This window comes from Chiloscyllium punctatum, chromosome 22 (assembly GCF_047496795.1).
Source record: "Chiloscyllium punctatum isolate Juve2018m chromosome 22, sChiPun1.3, whole genome shotgun sequence".
NCBI lineage: Eukaryota > Metazoa > Chordata > Chondrichthyes > Orectolobiformes > Hemiscylliidae > Chiloscyllium > Chiloscyllium punctatum.
The window spans coordinates 21,258,459-21,283,983 of NC_092760.1; the positions used below are offsets into that span (position 1 = coordinate 21,258,459).

Consider the following 25,525-nt stretch of genomic DNA (forward strand, 5'->3'; position numbering starts at 1 on the left):
AAAGAGAGTGAAAATTCTAACATTCTCCTTTCATTTCCAAAAAGAACCAGGACATTTAAAGGTTCGTTCAACATTGCAGAAAACCAAGATAATTGATAAAACAAAAAAGATGAGATCTTCCTAAAAGCGAAAAACAAACATATTCTGCAAGACAAGATTTGGTATGGAACAGTGCAATCAGAAATCAACAGATGCTGATTGATGAGGTAAATGGGTGTGGCAAACATCGAAATGGTGCGTACGAATGGTTAGCAGACATAAACAGACAAGTGAGCAAAGTACATTAATGTTCGTGCAAATTGAACTCTGTTTCTTTCTTCTTTCACTTCCCAAAGAAACAACCAGCTGCACATGTTCATTCAGCAGAAAAGCAATGACATTTGTTTGATGAAATGAAACAAGGCAAGAAAGTTTCCACTTCCTGCAACCGCTTGGAACAAGTCATTCACAATGTTGGAATTGCCAGTTTAGGGAGCATTCTTGATCACACTTCTGAGAGGTTGATGGAGACACATATCAGGAAAGATTCCCAGCTTGCCTATGCAATTTGTCCTGATACCAGATTTCATTTCAGTTGATACACTTACCAGGTGCTAATGTTTCTCCATTGGCGTGGCAAGAGCATCTTGTGGTTTCTGTAGATGTGGGAGTTACTGTGACTGTCGTTGTAGTTTCAGATGGAGTGGTGGTCGGTGCTGTGGTGGTTTGACATATACCTGGGTACGGCATAATCTCACAGTTCTTGGTACAGAGAATGAAATTACACAAGCCTGATTTACCGACAGAAGTTACCACTGCCTGCCCTGCAAGACAAAAGTCATGAAATTATGTCACACGCATCGCATAATGAGTTCTCACACAGCCACTCTCTTTACCTTCCTGTCAATATATAGACGACAGTGGCTGCTGTCTTGGAACCATGAGAAAATAAACATGACTGTGCAATTACCATGCATAAAGACGACACGTTAAAATTATGGGCAAATGTCATGTATGCTCTAACCCGCTATTTTGACAGGAAAATTATTTGTGAGGACATATCGCATTCATTACACGGTTGCTAAACTCCCTGGATATGCTTCATTTACCAAAATATAGAACAGTTTCTAAACAGTAAACATGCAATTGGCTGATTGTACTGACCCTAATGTAACCTAGATATGGCATCATTGCATTTGAGTTGTCTGCCCTTGAGTTTGTTCACCATTTTGCTCTCTATGTAGTGAAACTCAAAAAAATTTCAAACTGCAATAAAAAACATTGCAAGATCTTCCTCAACTTCAGAATATGTCATCGTGCAAGACAAGACGTGGTTAAAAACTATGAAATCTGAAGTCACTATGGCCACTGTCTAATAAATGTGGGAAATGGCTGAGATACAATATAAATGGTGTGGTGTCGACAGACAAGAAAAAAATGTCTGAAGATGAAGTAAAGCACAGAAGCTCCAGAGGAGAGTGAAAATTCTAACATTCTCCTTTCATTTCCAAAAAGAACCAGGACATTTAAAGGTTCGTTCAGCATTGCAGAAAACCAAGGTAATTGATAAAACAAAAAAGATGAGATCTTCCTAAAAGCAAAAAACAAACATATTCTGCAAGACAAGATTTAGTATGGAACATTGCAATCAGAAATCAACACAGGCTGATTGATGAGGTAAATGGCTGTGGCAAACATCGAAATGGTGCGTACGAATGGTTAGCAGACATAAACAGACAAGTGAGCAAAATACATTAATGTTAGTGCAAATTGAACTTAGTTTCTTTCTTCTTTCACTTCCCAAAGAAACAACCAGCTTCACATGATCATCCTGCAGAAAAGCAACGACATTTGTTTGATGAAATGAAACAAGGCAAGAAAGTTTCCACTTCCTGCAACCGCTTGGAACAAGTCATTCACAATGTTGGAATTGCCAGTTTAGGGAGCATTCTTGATCACACTTCTGAGAGGTTGATGGAGACACATATCAGGAAAGATTCCCAGCTTGCCTATGCAATTTGTCATGATACCAGATTTCATTTCAGTTGATACACTTACCAGGTGCTAATGTTTGTCCATTGGCGTGGCAAGAGCATCTTGTGGTTTCTGTAGATGTGGGAGTTACTGTGACTGTCGTTGTAGTTTCAGATGGAGTGGTGGTTGGTGCTGTGGTGGTTTGACATATACCTGGGTACGTCAAAGTCTCACAGCTCTTGGTACAGAGAGTGAAATTACACAAGCCTGATTTACCGACTGAAGTTACCACTGCCTGCCCTGCAAGACAAAAGTCAGGAAAATTATGTTACAGGCATCTCATGACAGCTTCTCAATCAGCCACTCTATTTATCTTTGTTTCAATATATACACGACAGCTGATCCTCTTCTGAAACTACATGTTTACGTTATGTGAACGGACAAGTATATTTTAACCAGCATTCTTTGCCAAAATTTGATTAATCAGAACCTATGACATTCACTATGTTGGAATCGCCAAAAGAGTATCCATTAGCTCGGAGATTCTGCACTGACTCCATTGACCCTGCTGTCTCTCCACACAGGTTTCCAGACCACCTGCTGAATTTTTCCAGCAAATTCACTTTTGATTTCTGATTTCAAGCTTCCACAGTCAAGACGGTTTTCTACCATTCCCAGACTTCTTGTGTAACTCAACATGATAACAGATTTCATTTCAACTGGTAAACTTACCAGGTGATAATAATTGTCCATTGGCGTGGCAAGAGCATCTTGTTGTTTCTGTAGTTGTGGGAGTTACTGTTACAGTTGTTGCAGTTTCGGATGGAGTGGTGGTCGGTGCTGTGGTGGTGTGACATTTACCCATGTACGGCATAATCTCGCAGTTCTTGGTACAGAGAGTGAAATTACACAGGTCTGATTTACCTTCAGAAGTTACCACTGCCTGTCCTGGAAGACAAAAGTCATGAAATTATGTCACACGCATCGCATAATGAGTTCTCACACAGCCACTCTCTTTACCTTCCTGTCAATATATAGACGACAGTGGCTGCTGTCTTGGAACCATGAGAAAATAAACATGACTGTGCAATTACCATGCATAAAGACGACACGTTAAAATTATGGGCAAATGTCATGCATGCTCTAACCAGCTATTTTGACAGGAAAATTATTTGTGAGGACATATCGCATTCATTACACGGTTGCTAAACTCCCTGGATATGCTTCATTTACCAAAATGTTGAACTGTTTCCAAACAGTAAAGATGCATTTGGCTAATTGTACTGACCCTAATGTAACCTAGATATGGCATCATTGCATTTGAGTTGTCTGCCCTTGAGTTTGTTCACCATTTTGCTCATCTCTGTAGTGAAACTCAAAGAATTTCAAACTGCATTAAAAAACATTGCTAGATCTTCCTCAAAATCAGAATATGTCATCGTGCAAGACAAGACGTGGTTAAAAACTATGAAATCTGAAGTCACTATGGCCACTGGCCAATAGATGTGGGAAATGGCTGAGATACGATATAAATGGTGTGCTGTCGTCAGACAAGAAAACAATGTCTGAAGATGAAGCAAAGCACAGAAGCTCCAGAGGAGAGTGAAAATTCTAACATTCTCCTTTCATTTCCAAAAAGAACCAGGACATTTAAAGGTTCGTTCAGCAGTACAGAAAACCAAGATAATTGATAAAACAAAAAAGATGAGATCTTCCGAAAAGCTAAAAACAAACTTATTCTGCAAGACAAGATTTGGCATGGAACATTGCAATCAGAAATCAACACAGGCTGATTGACGAGGTAAATGGGTGTGGCAAACATCGAAATGGTGCGTACGAATGGTTAGCAGACATAAACAGACAAGTGAGCAAAGTACATTAATGTTAGTGCAAATTGAACTTAGTTTCTTTCTTCTTTCACTTCCCAAAGAAACAACCAGCTGCACATGTTCATCCTGCAGAAAAGCAACGACATTTGTTTGATGAAATGAAACAAGGCAAGAAAGTTTCCACTTCCTGCAACCGCTTGGAACAAGTCATTCACAATGTTGGAATTGCCAGTTTAGGGAGCATTCTTGATCACACTTCTGAGAGGTTGATGGAGACACATATCAGGAAAGATTCCCAGCTTGCCTATGCAATTTGTCATGATACCAGATTTCATTTCAGTTGATACACTTACCAGGTGCTAATGTTTGTCCATTGGCGTGGCAAGAGCATCTTGTGGTTTCTGTAGATGTGGGAGTTACTGTGACTGTCGTTGTAGTTTCAGATGGAGTGGTGGTTGGTGCTGTGGTGGTTTGACATATACCTGGGTACGTCAAAGTCTCACAGCTCTTGGTACAGAGAGTGAAATTACACAAGCCTGATTTACCGACAGAAGTTACCACTGCCTGCCCTGCAAGACAAAAGTCAGGAAAATTATGTTACAGGCATCTCATGACAGCTTCTCAATCAGCCACTCTATTTATCTTTGTTTCAATATATACACGACAGCTGATCCTCTTCTGAAACTACATGTTTACATTATGTGAACAGACAAGTATATTTTAACCAGCATTCTTTGCCAAAATTTGATTAATCAGAACCTATGACCTTCACTATGTTGGAATCGCCAAATGAGTATCCATCTGAGGTAACATGGACTCAGCTCGGAGATTCTGCACTGACTCCATTGACCCTGCTGTCTCTCCACACAGGTTTCCAGACCACCTGCTGAATTTTTCCAGCAAATTCACTTTTGATTTCTGATTTCAAGCTTCCACAGTCAAGACGGTTTTCTACCATTCCCAGACTTCTTGTGTAACTCAACATGATAACAGATTTCATTTCAACTGGTAAACTTACCAGGTGATAATAATTGTCCATTGGCGTGGCAAGAGCATCTTGTTGTTTCTGTAGTTGTGGGAGTTACTGTTACAGTTGTTGCAGTTTCGGATGGAGTGGTGGTCGGTGCTGTGGTGGTGTGACATTTACCCATGTACGGCATAATCTCACAGTTCTTGGTACAGAGAGTGAAATTACACAGGTCTGATTTACCTTCAGAAGTTACCACTGCCTGTCCTGGAAGACAAAAGTCATGAAATTATGTCACACGCATCGCATAATGAGTTCTCACACAGCCACTCTCTTTACCTTCCTGTCAATATATAGACGACAGTGGCTGCTGTCTTGGAACCATGAGAAAATAAACATGACTGTGCAATTACCATGCATAAAGACGACACGTTAAAATTATGGGCAAATGTCATGTATGCTCTAACCCGCTATTTTGACAGGAAAATTATTTGTGAGGACATATCGCATTCATTACACGGTTGCTAAACTCCCTGGATATGCTTCATTTACCAAAATGTGGAACTGTTTCCAAACAGTAAAGATGCATTTGGCTAATTGTACTGACCCTAATGTAACCTAGATATGGCATCATTGCATTTGAGTTGTCTGCCCTTGAGTTTGTTCACCATTTTGCTCATCTCTGTAGTGAAACTCAAAGAATTTCAAACTGCATTAAAAAACATTGCTAGATCTTCCTCAAAATCAGAATATGTCATCGTGCAAGACAAGACGTGGTTAAAAACTATGAAATCTGAAGTCACTATGGCCACTGGCCAATAGATGTGGGAAATGGCTGAGATACGATATAAATGGTGTGCTGTTGTCAGACAAGAAAACAATGTCTGAAGATGAAGCAAAGCACAGAAGCTCCAGAGGAGAGTGAAAATTCTAACATTCTCCTTTCATTTCCAAAAAGAACCAGGACATTTAAAGGTTCGTTCAGCAGTACAGAAAACCAAGATAATTGATAAAACAAAAAAGATGAGATCTTCCGAAAAGCTAAAAACAAACTTATTCTGCAAGACAAGATTTGGCATGGAACATTGCAATCAGAAATCAACACAGGCTGATTGACGAGGTAAATGGGTGTGGCAAACATCGAAATGGTGCGTACGAATGGTTAGCAGACATAAACAGACAAGTGAGCAAAGTACATTAATGTTAGTGCAAATTGAACTTAGTTTCTTTCTTCTTTCACTTCCCAAAGAAACAACCAGCTGCACATGTTCATCCTGCAGAAAAGCAACGACATTTGTTTGATGAAATGAAACAAGGCAAGAAAGTTTCCACTTCCTGCAACCGCTTGGAACAAGTCATTCACAATGTTGGAATTGCCAGTTTAGGGAGCATTCTTGATCACACTTCTGAGAGGTTGATGGAGACACATATCAGGAAAGATTCCCAGCTTGCCTATGCAATTTGTCATGATACCAGATTTCATTTCAGTTGATACACTTACCAGGTGCTAATGTTTGTCCATTGGCGTGGCAAGAGCATCTTGTGGTTTCTGTAGATGTGGGAGTTACTGTGACTGTCGTTGTAGTTTCAGATGGAGTGGTGGTTGGTGCTGTGGTGGTTTGACATATACCTGGGTACGTCAAAGTCTCACAGCTCTTGGTACAGAGAGTGAAATTACACAAGCCTGATTTACCGACAGAAGTTACCACTGCCTGCCCTGCAAGACAAAAGTCAGGAAAATTATGTTACAGGCATCTCATGACAGCTTCTCAATCAGCCACTCTATTTATCTTTGTTTCAATATATACACGACAGCTGATCCTCTTCTGAAACTACATGTTTACATTATGTGAACAGACAAGTATATTTTAAACAGCATTCTTTGCCAAAATTTGATTAATCAGAACCTATGACCTTCACTATGTTGGAATCGCCAAATGAGTATCCATCTGAGGTAACATGGACTCAGCTCGGAGATTCTGCACTGACTCCATTGACCCTGCTGTCTCTCCACACAGGTTTCCAGACCACCTGCTGAATTTTTCCAGCAAATTCACTTTTGATTTCTGATTTCAAGCTTCCACAGTCAAGACGGTTTTCTACCATTCCCAGACTTCTTGTGTAACTCAACATGATAACAGATTTCATTTCAACTGGTAAACTTACCAGGTGATAATAATTGTCCATTGGCGTGGCAAGAGCATCTTGTTGTTTCTGTAGTTGTGGGAGTTACTGTTACAGTTGTTGCAGTTTCGGATGGAGTGGTGGTCGGTGCTGTGGTGGTGTGACATTTACCCATGTACGGCATAATCTCACAGTTCTTGGTACAGAGAGTGAAATTACACAGGTCTGATTTACCGACAGAAGTTACCACTGCCTGCCCTGGAAGACAAAAGTCATGAAATTATGTCACACGCATCGCATAATGAGTTCTCACACAGCCACTCTCTTTACCTTCCTGTCAATATATAGACGACAGTGGCTGCTGTCTTGGAACCATGAGAAAATAAACATGACTGTGCAATTACCATGCATAAAGACGACACGTTAAAATTATGGGCAAATGTCATGTATGCTCTAACCCGCTATTTTGACAGGAAAATTATTTGTGAGGACATATCGCATTCATTACACGGTTGCTAAACTCCCTGGATATGCTTCATTTACCAAAATGTTGAACTGTTTCCAAACAGTAAAGATGCATTTGGCTAATTGTACTGACCCTAATGTAACCTAGATATGGCATCATTGCATTTGAGTTGTCTGCCCTTGAGTTTGTTCACCATTTTGCTCATCTCTGTAGTGAAACTCAAAGAATTTCAAACTGCATTAAAAAACATTGCTAGATCTTCCTCAAAATCAGAATATGTCATCGTGCAAGACAAGACGTGGTTAAAAACTATGAAATCTGAAGTCACTATGGCCACTGGCCAATAGATGTGGGAAATGGCTGAGATACGATATAAATGGTGTGCTGTCGTCAGACAAGAAAACAATGTCTGAAGATGAAGCAAAGCACAGAAGCTCCAGAGGAGAGTGAAAATTCTAACATTCTCCTTTCATTTCCAAAAAGAACCAGGACATTTAAAGGTTCGTTCAGCAGTACAGAAAACCAAGATAATTGATAAAACAAAAAAGATGAGATCTTCCGAAAAGCTAAAAACAAACTTATTTTGCAAGACAAGATTTGGCATGGAACATTGCAATCAGAAATCAACACAGGCTGATTGACGAGGTAAATGGGTGTGGCAAACATCGAAATGGTGCGTACGAATGGTTAGCAGACATAAACAGACAAGTGAGCAAAGTACATTAATGTTAGTGCAAATTGAACTTAGTTTCTTTCTTCTTTCACTTCCCAAAGAAACAACCAGCTGCACATGTTCATCCTGCAGAAAAGCAACGACATTTGTTTGATGAAATGAAACAAGGCAAGAAAGTTTCCACTTCCTGCAACCGCTTGGAACAAGTCATTCACAATGTTGGAATTGCCAGTTTAGGGAGCATTCTTGATCACACTTCTGAGAGGTTGATGGAGACACATATCAGGAAAGATTCCCAGCTTGCCTATGCAATTTGTCATGATACCAGATTTCATTTCAGTTGATACACTTACCAGGTGCTAATGTTTGTCCATTGGCGTGGCAAGAGCATCTTGTGGTTTCTGTAGATGTGGGAGTTACTGTGACTGTCGTTGTAGTTTCAGATGGAGTGGTGGTTGGTGCTGTGGTGGTTTGACATATACCTGGGTACGTCAAAGTCTCACAGCTCTTGGTACAGAGAGTGAAATTACACAAGCCTGATTTACCGACAGAAGTTACCACTGCCTGCCCTGCAAGACAAAAGTCAGGAAAATTATGTTACAGGCATCTCATGACAGCTTCTCAATCAGCCACTCTATTTATCTTTGTTTCAATATATACACGACAGCTGATCCTCTTCTGAAACTACATGTTTACATTATGTGAACAGACAAGTATATTTTAAACAGCATTCTTTGCCAAAATTTGATTAATCAGAACCTATGACCTTCACTATGTTGGAATCGCCAAATGAGTATCCATCTGAGGTAACATGGACTCAGCTCGGAGATTCTGCACTGACTCCATTGACCCTGCTGTCTCTCCACACAGGTTTCCAGACCACCTGCTGAATTTTTCCAGCAAATTCACTTTTGATTTCTGATTTCAAGCTTCCACAGTCAAGACGGTTTTCTACCATTCCCAGACTTCTTGTGTAACTCAACATGATAACAGATTTCATTTCAACTGGTAAACTTACCAGGTGATAATAATTGTCCATTGGCGTGGCAAGAGCATCTTGTTGTTTCTGTAGTTGTGGGAGTTACTGTTACAGTTGTTGCAGTTTCGGATGGAGTGGTGGTCGGTGCTGTGGTGGTGTGACATTTACCCATGTACGGCATAATCTCACAGTTCTTGGTACAGAGAGTGAAATTACACAGGTCTGATTTACCTTCAGAAGTTACCACTGCCTGTCCTGGAAGACAAAAGTCATGAAATTATGTCACACGCATCGCATAATGAGTTCTCACACAGCCACTCTCTTTACCTTCCTGTCAATATACAGACGACAGTGGCTGCTGTCTTGGAACCATGAGAAAATAAACATGACTGTGCAATTACCATGCATAAAGACGACACGTTAAAATTATGGGCAAATGTCATGTATGCTCTAACCCGCTATTTTGACAGGAAAATTATTTGTGAGGACATATCGCATTCATTACACGGTTGCTAAACTCCCTGGATATGCTTCATTTACCAAAATGTTGAACTGTTTCCAAACAGTAAAGATGCATTTGGCTAATTGTACTGACCCTAATGTAACCTAGATATGGCATCATTGCATTTGAGTTGTCTGCCCTTGAGTTTGTTCACCATTTTGCTCATCTCTGTAGTGAAACTCAAAGAATTTCAAACTGCATTAAAAAACATTGCTAGATCTTCCTCAAAATCAGAATATGTCATCGTGCAAGACAAGACGTGGTTAAAAACTATGAAATCTGAAGTCACTATGGCCACTGGCCAATAGATGTGGGAAATGGCTGAGATACGATATAAATGGTGTGCTGTCGTCAGACAAGAAAACAATGTCTGAAGATGAAGCAAAGCACAGAAGCTCCAGAGGAGAGTGAAAATTCTAACATTCTCCTTTCATTTCCAAAAAGAACCAGGACATTTAAAGGTTCGTTCAGCAGTACAGAAAACCAAGATAATTGATAAAACAAAAAAGATGAGATCTTCCGAAAAGCTAAAAACAAACTTATTCTGCAAGACAAGATTTGGCATGGAACATTGCAATCAGAAATCAACACAGGCTGATTGACGAGGTAAATGGGTGTGGCAAACATCGAAATGGTGCGTACGAATGGTTAGCAGACATAAACAGACAAGTGAGCAAAGTACATTAATGTTAGTGCAAATTGAACTTAGTTTCTTTCTTCTTTCACTTCCTAAAGAAACAACCAGCTGCACATGTTCATCCTGCAGAAAAGCAACGACATTTGTTTGATGAAATGAAACAAGGCAAGAAAGTTTCCACTTCCTGCAACCGCTTGGAACAAGTCATTCACAATGTTGGAATTGCCAGTTTAGGGAGCATTCTTGATCACACTTCTGAGAGGTTGATGGAGACACATATCAGGAAAGATTCCCAGCTTGCCTATGCAATTTGTCATGATACCAGATTTCAATTCAGTTGATACACTTACCAGGTGCTAATGTTTGTCCATTGGCGTGGCAAGAGCATCTTGTGGTTTCTGTAGATGTGGGAGTTACTGTGACTGTCGTTGTAGTTTCAGATGGAGTGGTGGTTGGTGCTGTGGTGGTTTGACATATACCTTGGTACGTCAAAGTCTCACAGCTCTTGGTACAGAGAGTGAAATTACACAAGCCTGATTTACCGACAGAAGTTACCACTGCCTGCCCTGCAAGACAAAAGTCAGGAAAATTATGTTACAGGCATCTCATGACAGCTTCTCAATCAGCCACTCTATTTATCTTTGTTTCAATATATACACGACAGCTGATCCTCTTCTGAAACTACATGTTTACATTATGTGAACAGACAAGTATATTTTAAACAGCATTCTTTGCCAAAATTTGATTAATCAGAACCTATGACCTTCACTATGTTGGAATCGTCAAATGAGTATCCATCTGAGGTAACATGGACTCAGCTCGGAGATTCTGCACTGACTCCATTGACCCTGCTGTCTCTCCACACAGGTTTCCAGACCACCTGCTGAATTTTTCCAGCAAATTCACTTTTGATTTCTGATTTCAAGCTTCCACAGTCAAGACGGTTTTCTACCATTCCCAGACTTCTTGTGTAACTCAACATGATAACAGATTTCATTTCAACTGGTAAACTTACCAGGTGATAATAATTGTCCATTGGCGTGGCAAGAGCATCTTGTTGTTTCTGTAGTTGTGGGAGTTACTGTTACAGTTGTTGCAGTTTCGGATGGAGTGGTGGTCGGTGCTGTGGTGGTGTGACATTTACCCATGTACGGCATAATCTCACAGTTCTTGGTACAGAGAGTGAAATTACACAGGTCTGATTTACCGACAGAAGTTACCACTGCCTGCCCTGGAAGACAAAAGTCATGAAATTATGTCACACGCATCGCATAATGAGTTCTCACACAGCCACTCTCTTTACCTTCCTGTCAATATACAGACGACAGCGGTTGAGGTTTCCTACCATGAGAAAATAAACATGACTGTGCAATTACCATGCATAAAGACGACACGTTAAAATTATGGGCAAATGTCATGTATGCTCTAACCCGCTATTTTGACAGGAAAATTATTTGTGAGGACATATCGCATTCATTACACGGTTGCTAAACTCCCTGGATATGCTTCATTTACCAAAATGTTGAACTGTTTCCAAACAGTAAAGATGCATTTGGCTAATTGTACTGACCCTAATGTAACCTAGATATGGCATCATTGCATTTGAGTTGTCTGCCCTTGAGTTTGTTCACCATTTTGCTCATCTCTGTAGTGAAACTCAAAGAATTTCAAACTGCATTAAAAAACATTGCTAGATCTTCCTCAAAATCAGAATATGTCATCGTGCAAGACAAGACGTGGTTAAAAACTATGAAATCTGAAGTCACTATGGCCACTGGCCAATAGATGTTGGAAATGGCTGAGATACGATATAAATGGTGTGCTGTCGTCAGACAAGAAAACAATGTCTGAAGATGAAGCAAAGCACAGAAGCTCCAGAGGAGAGTGAAAATTCTAACATTCTCCTTTCATTTCCAAAAAGAACCAGGACATTTAAAGGTTCGTTCAGCAGTACAGAAAACCAAGATAATTGATAAAACAAAAAAGATGAGATCTTCCGAAAAGCTAAAAACAAACTTATTTTGCAAGACAAGATTTGGCATGGAACATTGCAATCAGAAATCAACACAGGCTGATTGACGAGGTAAATGGGTGTGGCAAACATCGAAATGGTGCGTACGAATGGTTAGCAGACATAAACAGACAAGTGAGCAAAGTACATTAATGTTAGTGCAAATTGAACTTAGTTTCTTTCTTCTTTCACTTCCCAAAGAAACAACCAGCTGCACATGTTCATCCTGCAGAAAAGCAACGACATTTGTTTGATGAAATGAAACAAGGCAAGAAAGTTTCCACTTCCTGCAACCGCTTGGAACAAGTCATTCACAATGTTGGAATTGCCAGTTTAGGGAGCATTCTTGATCACACTTCTGAGAGGTTGATGGAGACACATATCAGGAAAGATTCCCAGCTTGCCTATGCAATTTGTCATGATACCAGATTTCATTTCAGTTGATACACTTACCAGGTGCTAATGTTTGTCCATTGGCGTGGCAAGAGCATCTTGTGGTTTCTGTAGATGTGGGAGTTACTGTGACTGTCGTTGTAGTTTCAGATGGAGTGGTGGTTGGTGCTGTGGTGGTTTGACATATACCTTGGTACGTCAAAGTCTCACAGCTCTTGGTACAGAGAGTGAAATTACACAAGCCTGATTTACCGACAGAAGTTACCACTGCCTGCCCTGCAAGACAAAAGTCAGGAAAATTATGTTACAGGCATCTCATGACAGCTTCTCAATCAGCCACTCTATTTATCTTTGTTTCAATATATACACGACAGCTGATCCTCTTCTGAAACTACATGTTTACATTATGTGAACAGACAAGTATATTTTAAACAGCATTCTTTGCCAAAATTTGATTAATCAGAACCTATGACCTTCACTATGTTGGAATCGCCAAATGAGTATCCATCAGAGGTAACATGGACTCAGCTCGGAGATTCTGCACTGACTCCATTGACCCTGCTGTCTCTCCACACAGGTTTCCAGACCACCTGCTGAATTTTTCCAGCAAATTCACTTTTGATTTCTGATTTCAAGCTTCCACAGTCAAGACGGTTTTCTACCATTCCCAGACTTCTTGTGTAACTCAACATGATAACAGATTTCATTTCAACTGGTAAACTTACCAGGTGATAATAATTGTCCATTGGCGTGGCAAGAGCATCTTGTTGTTTCTGTAGTTGTGGGAGTTACTGTTACAGTTGTTGCAGTTTCGGATGGAGTGGTGGTCGGTGCTGTGGTGGTGTGACATTTACCCATGTACGGCATAATCTCACAGCTCTTGGTACAGAGAGTGAAATTACACAGGTCTGATTTACCGACAGAAGTTACCACTGCCTGCCCTGGAAGACAAAAGTCATGAAATTATGTTACACGCATCGCATAATGAGTTCTCACACAGCCACTCTCTTTACCTTCCTGTCAATATACAGACGACAGCGGTTGAGGTTTCCTACCATGAGAAAATAAACATGACTGTGCAATTACCATGCATAAAGACGACACGTTAAAATTATGGGCAAATGTCATGTATGCTCTAACCCGCTATTTTGACAGGAAAATTATTTGTGAGGACATATCGCATTCATTACACGGTTGCTAAACTCCCTGGATATGCTTCATTTACCAAAATGTTGAACTGTTTCCAAACAGTAAAGATGCATTTGGCTAATTGTACTGACCCTAATGTAACCTAGATATGGCATCATTGCATTTGAGTTGTCTGCCCTTGAGTTTGTTCACCATTTTGCTCATCTCTGTAGTGAAACTCAAAGAATTTCAAACTGCATTAAAAAACATTGCTAGATCTTCCTCAAAATCAGAATATGTCATCGTGCAAGACAAGACGTGGTTAAAAACTATGAAATCTGAAGTCACTATGGCCACTGGCCAATAGATGTGGGAAATGGCTGAGATACGATATAAATGGTGTGCTGTCGTCAGACAAGAAAACAATGTCTGAAGATGAAGCAAAGCACAGAAGCTCCAGAGGAGAGTGAAAATTCTAACATTCTCCTTTCATTTCCAAAAAGAACCAGGACATTTAAAGGTTCGTTCAGCAGTACAGAAAACCAAGATAATTGATAAAACAAAAAAGATGAGATCTTCCGAAAAGCTAAAAACAAACTTATTCTGCAAGACAAGATTTGGCATGGAACATTGCAATCAGAAATCAACACAGGCTGATTGACGAGGTAAATGGGTGTGGCAAACATCGAAATGGTGCGTACGAATGGTTAGCAGACATAAACAGACAAGTGAGCAAAGTACATTAATGTTAGTGCAAATTGAACTTAGTTTCTTTCTTCTTTCACTTCCTAAAGAAACAACCAGCTGCACATGTTCATCCTGCAGAAAAGCAACGACATTTGTTTGATGAAATGAAACAAGGCAAGAAAGTTTCCACTTCCTGCACCGGCTTGGAACAAGTCATTCACAATGTTGGAATTGCCAGTTTAGGGAGCATTCTTGATCACACTTCTGAGAGGTTGATGGAGACACATATCAGGAAAGATTCCCAGCTTGCCTATGCAATTTGTCATGATACCAGATTTCAATTCAGTTGATACACTTACCAGGTGCTAATGTTTGTCCATTGGCGTGGCAAGAGCATCTTGTGGTTTCTGTAGATGTGGGAGTTACTGTGACTGTCGTTGTAGTTTCAGATGGAGTGGTGGTTGGTGCTGTGGTGGTTTGACATATACCTTGGTACGTCAAAGTCTCACAGCTCTTGGTACAGAGAGTGAAATTACACAAGCCTGATTTACCGACAGAAGTTACCACTGCCTGCCCTGCAAGACAAAAGTCAGGAAAATTATGTTACAGGCATCTCATGACAGCTTCTCAATCAGCCACTCTATTTATCTTTGTTTCAATATATACACGACAGCTGATCCTCTTCTGAAACTACATGTTTACATTATGTGAACAGACAAGTATATTTTAAACAGCATTCTTTGCCAAAATTTGATTAATCAGAACCTATGACCTTCACTATGTTGGAATCGCCAAATGAGTATCCATCAGAGGTAACATGGACTCAGCTCGGAGATTCTGCACTGACTCCATTGACCCTGCTGTCTCTCCACACAGGTTTCCAGACCACCTGCTGAATTTTTCCAGCAAATTCACTTTTGATTTCTGATTTCAAGCTTCCACAGTCAAGACGGTTTTCTACCATTCCCAGACTTCTTGTGTAACTCAACATGATAACAGATTTCATTTCAACTGGTAAACTTACCAGGTGCTAATGTTTGTCCATTGGCGTGGCAAGAGCATCTTGTGGTTTCTGTAGATGTGGGAGTTACTGTTACAGTTGTTGCAGTTTCGGATGGAGTGGTGGTCGGTGCTGTGGTGGTGTGACATTTACCCATGTACGGCATAATCTCACAGCTCTTGGTACAGAGAGTGAAATTACACAGGTCTGATTTACCGACAGAAGTTATCACTGCCTGTCCTGGAAGACAAAAGTCATGAAATTATGTTACACGCATCGCATAATGAGTTCTCACACAGCCACTCTCTTTACCTTCCTGTCAATATATAGACGACAGTGGCTGCTGTCTTGGAACCATGAGAAAATAAACATGACTGTGCAATTACCATGCATAAAGACGACACGTTAAAATTATGGGCAAATGTCATGTATGCTCTAACCCGCTATTTTGACAGGAAAATTATTTGTGAGGACATATCGCATTCATTACACGGTTGCTAAACTCCCTGGATATGCTTCATTTACCAAAATGTTGAACTGTTTCCAAACAGTAAAGATGCATTTGGCTAATTGTACTGACCCTAATGTAACCTAGATATGGCATCATTGCATTTGAGTTGTCTGCCCTTGAGTTTGTTCACCATTTTGCTCATCTGTGTAGTGAAACTCAAAGAATTTCAAACTGCATTAAAAAACATTGCTAGATCTTCCTCAAAATCAGAATATGTCATCGTGCAAGACAAGACGTGGTTAAAAACTATGAAATCTGAAGTCACTATGGCCACTGGCCAATAGATGTGGGAAATGGCTGAGATACGATATAAATGGTGTGCTGTCGTCAGACAAGAAAACAATGTCTGAAGATGAAGCAAAGCACAGAAGCTCCAGAGGAGAGTGAAAATTCTAACATTCTCCTTTCATTTCCAAAAAGAACCAGGACATTTAAAGGTTCGTTCAGCAGTACAGAAAACCAAGATAATTGATAAAACAAAAAAGATGAGATCTTCCGAAAAGCTAAAAACAAACTTATTCTGCAAGACAAGATTTGGCATGGAACATTGCAATCAGAAATCAACACAGGCTGATTGACGAGGTAAATGGGTGTGGCAAACATCGAAATGGTGCGTACGAATGGTTAGCAGACATAAACAGACAAGTGAGCAAAGTACATTAATGTTAGTGCAAATTGAACTTAGTTTCTTTCTTCTTTCACTTCCCAAAGAAACAACCAGCTGCACATGTTCATCCTGCAGAAAAGCAACGACATTTGTTTGATGAAATGAAACAAGGCAAGAAAGTTTCCACTTCCTGCAACCGCTTGGAACAAGTCATTCACAATGTTGGAATTGCCAGTTTAGGGAGCATTCTTGATCACACTTCTGAGAGGTTGATGGAGACACATATCAGGAAAGATTCCCAGCTTGCCTATGCAATTTGTCATGATACCAGATTTCATTTCAGTTGATACACTTACCAGGTGCTAATGTTTGTCCATTGGCGTGGCAAGAGCATCTTGTGGTTTCTGTAGATGTGGGAGTTACTGTGACTGTCGTTGTAGTTTCAGATGGAGTGGTGGTTGGTGCTGTGGTGGTTTGACATATACCTTGGTACGTCAAAGTCTCACAGCTCTTGGTACAGAGAGTGAAATTACACAAGCCTGATTTACCGACAGAAGTTACCACTGCCTGCCCTGCAAGACAAAAGTCAGGAAAATTATGTTACAGGCATCTCATGACAGCTTCTCAATCAGCCACTCTATTTATCTTTGTTTCAATATATACACGACAGCTGATCCTCTTCTGAAACTACATGTTTACATTATGTGAACAGACAAGTATATTTTAAACAGCATTCTTTGCCAAAATTTGATTAATCAGAACCTATGACCTTCACTATGTTGGAATCGCCAAATGAGTATCCATCTGAGGTAACATGGACTCAGCTCGGAGATTCTGCACTGACTCCATTGACCCTGCTGTCTCTCCACACAGGTTTCCAGACCACCTGCTGAATTTTTCCAGCAAATTCACTTTTGATTTCTGATTTCAAGCTTCCACAGTCAAGACGGTTTTCTACCATTCCCAGACTTCTTGTGTAACTCAACATGATAACAGATTTCATTTCAACTGGTAAACTTACCAGGTGATAATAATTGTCCATTGGCGTGGCAAGAGCATCTTGTTGTTTCTGTAGTTGTGGGAGTTACTGTTACAGTTGTTGCAGTTTCGGATGGAGTGGTGGTCGGTGCTGTGGTGGTGTGACATTTACCCATGTACGGCATAATCTCACAGTTCTTGGTACAGAGAGTGAAATTACACAGGTCTGATTTACCGACAGAAGTTACCACTGCCTGCCCTGGAAGACAAAAGTCATGAAATTATGTCACACGCATCGCATAATGAGTTCTCACACAGCCACTCTCTTTACCTTCCTGTCAATATACAGACGACAGCGGTTGAGGTTTCCTACCATGAGAAAATAAACATGACTGTGCAATTACCATGCATAAAGACGACACGTTAAAATTATGGGCAAATGTCATGTATGCTCTAACCCGCTATTTTGACAGGAAAATTATTTGTGAGGACATATCGCATTCATTACACGGTTGCTAAACTCCCTGGATATGCTTCATTTACCAAAATGTTGAACTGTTTCCAAACAGTAAAGATGCATTTGGCTAATTGTACTGACCCTAATGTAACCTAGATATGGCATCATTGCATTTGAGTTGTCTGCCCTTGAGTTTGTTCACCATTTTGCTCATCTCTGTAGTGAAACTCAAAGAATTTCAAACTGCATTAAAAAACATTGCTAGATCTTCCTCAAAATCAGAATATGTCATCGTGCAAGACAAGACGTGGTTAAAAACTATGAAATCTGAAGTCACTATGGCCACTGGCCAATAGATGTGGGAAATGGCTGAGATACGATATAAATGGTGTGCTGTCGTCAGACAAGAAAACAATGTCTGAAGATGAAGCAAAGCACAGAAGCTCCAGAGGAGAGTGAAAATTCTAACATTCTCCTTTCATTTCCAAAAAGAACCAGGACATTTAAAGGTTCGTTCAGCAGTACAGAAAACCAAGATAATTGATAAAACAAAAAAGATGAGATCTTCCGAAAAGCTAAAAACAAACTTATTCTGCAAGACAAGATTTGGCATGGAACATTGCAATCAGAAATCAACACAGGCTGATTGACGAGGTAAATGGGTGTGGCAAACATCGAAATGGTGCGTACGAATGGTTAGCAGACATAAACAGACAAGTGAGCAAAGTACATTAATGTTAGTGCAAATTGAACTTAGTTTCTTTCTTCTTTCACTTCCTAAAGAAACAACCAGCTGCACATGTTCATCCTGCAGAAAAGCAACGACATTTGTTTGATGAAATGAAACAAGGCAAGAAAGTTTCCACTTCCTGCAACCGCTTGGAACAAGTCATTCACAATGTTGGAATTGCCAGTTTAGGGAGCATTCTTGATCACACTTCTGAGAGGTTGATGGAGACACATATCAGGAAAGATTCCCAGCTTGCCTATGCAATTTGTCATGATACCAGATTTCAATTCAGTTGATACACTTACCAGGTGCTAATGTTTGTCCATTGGCGTGGCAAGAGCATCTTGTGGTTTCTGTAGATGTGGGAGTTACTGTGACTGTCGTTGTAGTTTCAGATGGAGTGGTGGTTGGTGCTGTGGTGGTTTGACATATACCTTGGTACGTCAAAGTCTCACAGCTCTTGGTACAGAGAGTGAAATTACACAAGCCTGATTTACCGACAGAAGTTACCACTGCCTGCCCTGCAAGACAAAAGTCAGGAAAATTATGTTACAGGCATCTCATGACAGCTTCTCAATCAGCCACTCTATTTATCTTTGTTTCAATATATACACGACAGCTGATCCTCTTCTGAAACTACATGTTTACATTATGTGAACAGACAAGTATATTTTAAACAGCATTCTTTGCCAAAATTTGATTAATCAGAACCTATGACCTTCACTATGTTGGAATCGCCAAATGAGTATCCATCAGAGGTAACATGGACTCAGCTCGGAGATTCTGCACTGACTCCATTGACCCTGCTGTCTCTCCACACAGGTTTCCAGACCACCTGCTGAATTTTTCCAGCAAATTCACTTTTGATTTCTGATTTCAAGCTTCCACAGTCAAGACGGTTTTCTACCATTCCCAGACTTCTTGTGTAACTCAACATGATAACAGATTTCATTTCAACTGGTAAACTTACCAGGTGCTAATGTTTGTCCATTGGCGTGGCAAGAGCATCTTGTGGTTTCTGTAGATGTGGGAGTTACTGTTACAGTTGTTGCAGTTTCGGATGGAGTGGTGGTCGGTGCTGTGGTGGTGTGACATTTACCCATGTACGGCATAATCTCACAGCTCTTGGTACAGAGAGTGAAATTACACAGGTCTGATTTACCGACAGAAGTTATCACTGCCTGTCCTGGAAGACAAAAGTCATGAAATTATGTTACACGCATCGCATAATGAGTTCTCACACAGCCACTCTCTTTACCTTCCTGTCAATATATAGACGACAGTGGCTGCTGTCTTGGAACCATGAGAAAATAAACATGACTGTGCAATTACCATGCATAAAGACGACACGTTAAAATTATGGGCAAATGTCATGTATGCTCTAACCCGCTATTTTGACAGGAAAATTATTTGTGAGGACATATCGCATTCATTACACGGTTGCTAAACTCCCTGGATATGCTTCATTTACCAAAATGTTGAACTGTTTCCAAACAGTAAAGATGCATTTGGCTAATTGTACTGACCCTAATGTAACCTAGATATGGCATCATTGCATTTGAGTTGTCTGCCCTTGAGTTTGTTCACCATTTTGCTCATCTGTGTAGTGAAACTCAAAGAATTTCAAACTGCATTAAAAAACATTGCTAGATCTTCCTCAAAATCAGAATATGTCATCGTGCAAGACAAGACGTGGTTAAAAACTATGAAATCTGAAGTCACTATGGCCACTGGCCAATAGATGTGGGAAATGGCTGAGATACGATATAAATGGTGTGCTGTCGTCAGACAAGAAAACAATGTCTGAAGATGAAGCAAAGCACAGAAGCTCCAGAGGAGAGTGAAAATTCTAACATTCTCCTTTCATTTCCAAAAAGAACCAGGACATTTAAAGGTTCGTTCAGCAGCACAGAAAACCAAGATAATTGATAAAACAAAAAAGATGAGATCTTCCGAAAAGCTAAAAACAAACTTATTCTGCAAGACAAGATTTGGCATGGAACATTGCAATCAGAAATCAACACAGGCTGATTGACGAGGTAAATGGGTGTGGCAAACATCGAAATGGTGCGTACGAATGGTTAGCAGACATAAACAGACAAGTGAGCAAAGTACATTAATGTTAGTGCAAATTGAACTTAGTTTCTTTCTTCTTTCACTTCCCAAAGAAACAACCAGCTGCACATGTTCATCCTGCAGAAAAGCAACGACATTTGTTTGATGAAATGAAACAAGGCAAGAAAGTTTCCACTTCCTGCAACCGCTTGGAACAAGTCATTCACAATGTTGGAATTGCCAGTTTAGGGAGCATTCTTGATCACACTTCTGAGAGGTTGATGGAGACACATATCAGGAAAGATTCCCAGCTTGCCTATGCAATTTGTCATGATACCAGATTTCATTTCAGTTGATACACTTACCAGGTGCTAATGTTTGTCCATTGGCGTGGCAAGAGCATCTTGTGGTTTCTGTAGATGTGGGAGTTACTGTGACTGTCGTTGTAGTTTCAGATGGAGTGGTGGTTGGTGCTGTGGTGGTTTGACATATACCTGGGTACGTCAAAGTCTCACAGCTCTTGGTACAGAGAGTGAAATTACACAAGCCTGATTTACCGACAGAAGTTACCACTGCCTGCCCTGCAAGACAAAAGTCAGGAAAATTATGTTACAGGCATCTCATGACAGCTTCTCAATCAGCCACTCTATTTATCTTTGTTTCAATATATACACGACAGCTGATCCTCTTCTGAAACTACATGTTTACATTATGTGAACAGACAAGTATATTTTAAACAGCATTCTTTGCCAAAATTTGATTAATCAGAACCTATGACCTTCACTATGTTGGAATCGCCAAATGAGTATCCATCTGAGGTAACATGGACTCAGCTCGGAGATTCTGCACTGACTCCATTGACCCTGCTGTCTCTCCACACAGGTTTCCAGACCACCTGCTGAATTTTTCCAGCAAATTCACTTTTGATTTCTGATTTCAAGCTTCCACAGTCAAGACGGTTTTCTACCATTCCCAGACTTCTTGTGTAACTCAACATGATAACAGATTTCATTTCAACTGGTAAACTTACCAGGTGATAATAATTGTCCATTGGCGTGGCAAGAGCATCTTGTTGTTTCTGTAGTTGTGGGAGTTACTGTTACAGTTGTTGCAGTTTCGGATGGAGTGGTGGTCGGTGCTGTGGTGGTGTGACATTTACCCATGTACGGCATAATCTCACAGTTCTTGGTACAGAGAGTGAAATTACACAGGTCTGATTTACCGACTGAAGTTACCACTGCCTGTCCTGGAAGACAAAAGTCATGAAATTATGTCACACGCATCGCATAATGAGTTCTCACACAGCCACTCTCTTTACCTTCCTGTCAATATATAGACGACAGTGGCTGCTGTCTTGGAACCATGAGAAAATAAACATGACTGTGCAATTACCATGCATAAAGACGACACGTTAAAATTATGGGCAAATGTCATGTATGCTCTAACCCGCTATTTTGACAGGAAAATTATTTGTGAGGACATATCGCATTCATTACACGGTTGCTAAACTCCCTGGATATGCTTCATTTACCAAAATGTTGAACTGTTTCCAAACAGTAAAGATGCATTTGGCTAATTGTACTGACCCTAATGTAACCTAGATATGGCATCATTGCATTTGAGTTGTCTGCCCTTGAGTTTGTTCACCATTTTGCTCATCTCTGTAGTGAAACTCAAAGAATTTCAAACTGCATTAAAAAACATTGCTAGATCTTCCTCAAAATCAGAATATGTCATCATGCAAGACAAGACGTGGTTAAAAACTATGAAATCTGAAGTCACTATGGCCACTGGCCAATAGATGTGGGAAATGGCTGAGATACGATATAAATGGTGTGCTGTCGTCAGACAAGAAAACAATGTCTGAAGATGAAGCAAAGCACAGAAGCTCCAGAGGAGAGTGAAAATTCTAACATTCTCCTTTCATTTCCAAAAAGAACCAGGACATTTAAAGGTTCGTTCAGCAGTACAGAAAACCAAGATAATTGATAAAACAAAAAAGATGAGATCTTCCGAAAAGCTAAAAACAAACTTATTCTGCAAGACAAGATTTGGCATGGAACATTGCAATCAGAAATCAACACAGGCTGATTGACGAGGTAAATGGGTGTGGCAAACATCGAAATGGTGCGTACGAATGGTTAGCAGACATAAACAGACAAGTGAGCAAAGTACATTAATGTTAGTGCAAATTGAACTTAGTTTCTTTCTTCTTTCACTTCCCAAAGAAACAACCAGCTGCACATGTTCATCCTGCAGAAAAGCAACGACATTTGTTTGATGAAATGAAACAAGGCAAGAAAGTTTCCACTTCCTGCAACCGCTTGGAACAAGTCATTCACAATGTTGGAATTGCCAGTTTAGGGAGCATTCTTGATCACACTTCTGAGAGGTTGATGGAGACACATATCAGGAAAGATTCCCAGCTTGCCTATGCAATTTGTCATGATACCAGATTTCATTTCAGTTGATACACTTACCAGGTGCTAATGTTTGTCCATTGGCGTGGCAAGAGCATCTTGTGGTTTCTGTAGATGTGGGAGTTACTGTGACTGTCGTTGTAGTTTCAGATGGAGTGGTGGTTGGTGCTGTGGTGGTTTGACATATACCTGGGTACGTCAAAGTCTCACAGCTCTTGGTACAGAGAGTGAAATTACACAAGCCTGATTTACCGACAGAAGTTACCACTGCCTGCCCTGCAAGACAAAAGTCAGGAAAATTATGTTACAGGCATCTCATGACAGCTTCTCAATCAGCCACTCTATTTATCTTTGTTTCAATATATACACGACAGCTGATCCTCTTCTGAAACTACATGTTTACATTATGTGAACAGACAAGTATATTTTAAACAGCATTCTTTGCCAAAATTTGATTAATCAGAACCTATGACCTTCACTATGTTGGAATCGCCAAATGAGTATCCATCTGAGGTAACATGGACTCAGCTCGGAGATTCTGCACTGACTCCATTGACCCTGCTGTCTCTCCACACAGGTTTCCAGACCACCTGCTGAATTTTTCCAGCAAATTCACTTTTGATTTCTGATTTCAAGCTTCCACAGTCAAGACGGTTTTCTACCATTCCCAGACTTCTTGTGTAACTCAACATGATAACAGATTTCATTTCAACTGGTAAACTTACCAGGTGATAATAATTGTCCATTGGCGTGGCAAGAGCATCTTGTTGTTTCTGTAGTTGTGGGAGTTACTGTTACAGTTGTTGCAGTTTCGGATGGAGTGGTGGTCGGTGCTGTGGTGGTGTGACATTTACCCATGTACGGCATAATCTCACAGTTCTTGGTACAGAGAGTGAAATTACACAGGTCTGATTTACCGACAGAAGTTACCACTGCCTGCCCTGGAAGACAAAAGTCATGAAATTATGTCACACGCATCGCATAATGAGTTCTCACACAGCCACTCTCTTTACCTTCCTGTCAATATATAGACGACAGTGGCTGCTGTCTTGGAACCATGAGAAAATAAACATGACTGTGCAATTACCATGCATAAAGACGACACGTTAAAATTATGGGCAAATGTCATGTATGCTCTAACCCGCTATTTTGACAGGAAAATTATTTGTGAGGACATATCGCATTCATTACACGGTTGCTAAACTCCCTGGATATGCTTCATTTACCAAAATGTTGAACTGTTTCCAAACAGTAAAGATGCATTTGGCTAATTGTACTGACCCTAATGTAACCTAGATATGGCATCATTGCATTTGAGTTGTCTGCCCTTGAGTTTGTTCACCATTTTGCTCATCTCTGTAGTGAAACTCAAAGAATTTCAAACTGCATTAAAAAACATTGCTAGATCTTCCTCAAAATCAGAATATGTCATCGTGCAAGACAAGACGTGGTTAAAAACTATGAAATCTGAAGTCACTATGGCCACTGGCCAATAGATGTGGGAAATGGCTGAGATACGATATAAATGGTGTGCTGTCGTCAGACAAGAAAACAATGTCTGAAGATGAAGCAAAGCACAGAAGCTCCAGAGGAGAGTGAAAATTCTAACATTCTCCTTTCATTTCCAAAAAGAACCAGGACATTTAAAGGTTCGTTCAGCAGTACAGAAAACCAAGATAATTGATAAAACAAAAAAGATGAGATCTTCCGAAAAGCTAAAAACAAACTTATTCTGCAAGACAAGATTTGGCATGGAACATTGCAATCAGAAATCAACACAGGCTGATTGACGAGGTAAATGGGTGTGGCAAACATCGAAATGGTGCGTACGAATGGTTAGCAGACATAAACAGACAAGTGAGCAAAGTACATTAATGTTAGTGCAAATTGAACTTAGTTTCTTTCTTCTTTCACTTCCCAAAGAAACAACCAGCTGCACATGTTCATCCTGCAGAAAAGCAACGACATTTGTTTGATGAAATGAAACAAGGCAAGAAAGTTTCCACTTCCTGCAACCGCTTGGAACAAGTCATTCACAATGTTGGAATTGCCAGTTTAGGGAGCATTCTTGATCACACTTCTGAGAGGTTGATGGAGACACATATCAGGAAAGATTCCCAGCTTGCCTATGCAATTTGTCATGATACCAGATTTCATTTCAGTTGATACACTTACCAGGTGCTAATGTTTGTCCATTGGCGTGGCAAGAGCATCTTGTGGTTTCTGTAGATGTGGGAGTTACTGTGACTGTCGTTGTAGTTTCAGATGGAGTGGTGGTTGGTGCTGTGGTGGTTTGACATATACCTGGGTACGTCAAAGTCTCACAGCTCTTGGTACAGAGAGTGAAATTACACAAGCCTGATTTACCGACAGAAGTTACCACTGCCTGCCCTGCAAGACAAAAGTCAGGAAAATTAT

At 40.2% G+C, this 25,525-nt stretch overlaps 1 protein-coding gene and 3 long non-coding RNA genes across 4 annotated transcripts in view; all 4 read right to left on the reverse strand.

Annotated features, from left to right (window-relative positions):
• The window catches only part of LOC140493876 (uncharacterized), a 172,247-nt gene that overhangs the window by 62,194 nt on the left and 84,528 nt on the right, over nucleotides 1–25,525 (reverse strand). The window contains exons 40-49 of the mRNA XM_072592870.1: nucleotides 25,283–25,498; nucleotides 23,962–24,048; nucleotides 23,168–23,383; nucleotides 9,160–9,246; nucleotides 8,366–8,581; nucleotides 7,045–7,131; nucleotides 6,251–6,466; nucleotides 4,930–5,016; nucleotides 4,136–4,351; nucleotides 588–803 (exon numbers count right to left, since the gene is read on the reverse strand). Of these exons, the coding sequence (XP_072448971.1) occupies nucleotides 588–803; nucleotides 4,136–4,351; nucleotides 4,930–5,016; nucleotides 6,251–6,466; nucleotides 7,045–7,131; nucleotides 8,366–8,581; nucleotides 9,160–9,246; nucleotides 23,168–23,383; nucleotides 23,962–24,048; nucleotides 25,283–25,498 (1,644 nt within the window). The remainder of the gene's footprint in view (nucleotides 1–587; nucleotides 804–4,135; nucleotides 4,352–4,929; nucleotides 5,017–6,250; nucleotides 6,467–7,044; nucleotides 7,132–8,365; nucleotides 8,582–9,159; nucleotides 9,247–23,167; nucleotides 23,384–23,961; nucleotides 24,049–25,282; nucleotides 25,499–25,525) is intronic.
• Nucleotides 10,613–12,718, reverse strand: LOC140493442 (uncharacterized). The gene is made up of 3 exons (XR_011963675.1): nucleotides 12,595–12,718; nucleotides 11,146–11,361; nucleotides 10,613–10,696 (listed from the first exon to the last, which is right to left on the reverse strand). It is a non-coding gene; the product is annotated as an uncharacterized lncRNA (long non-coding RNA).
• Nucleotides 12,727–14,832, reverse strand: LOC140493444 (uncharacterized). The gene is made up of 3 exons (XR_011963676.1): nucleotides 14,709–14,832; nucleotides 13,260–13,475; nucleotides 12,727–12,810 (listed from the first exon to the last, which is right to left on the reverse strand). It is a non-coding gene; the product is annotated as an uncharacterized lncRNA (long non-coding RNA).
• LOC140493445 (uncharacterized) lies at nucleotides 16,956–19,061 on the reverse strand. The gene is made up of 3 exons (XR_011963677.1): nucleotides 18,938–19,061; nucleotides 17,489–17,704; nucleotides 16,956–17,039 (listed from the first exon to the last, which is right to left on the reverse strand). It is a non-coding gene; the product is annotated as an uncharacterized lncRNA (long non-coding RNA).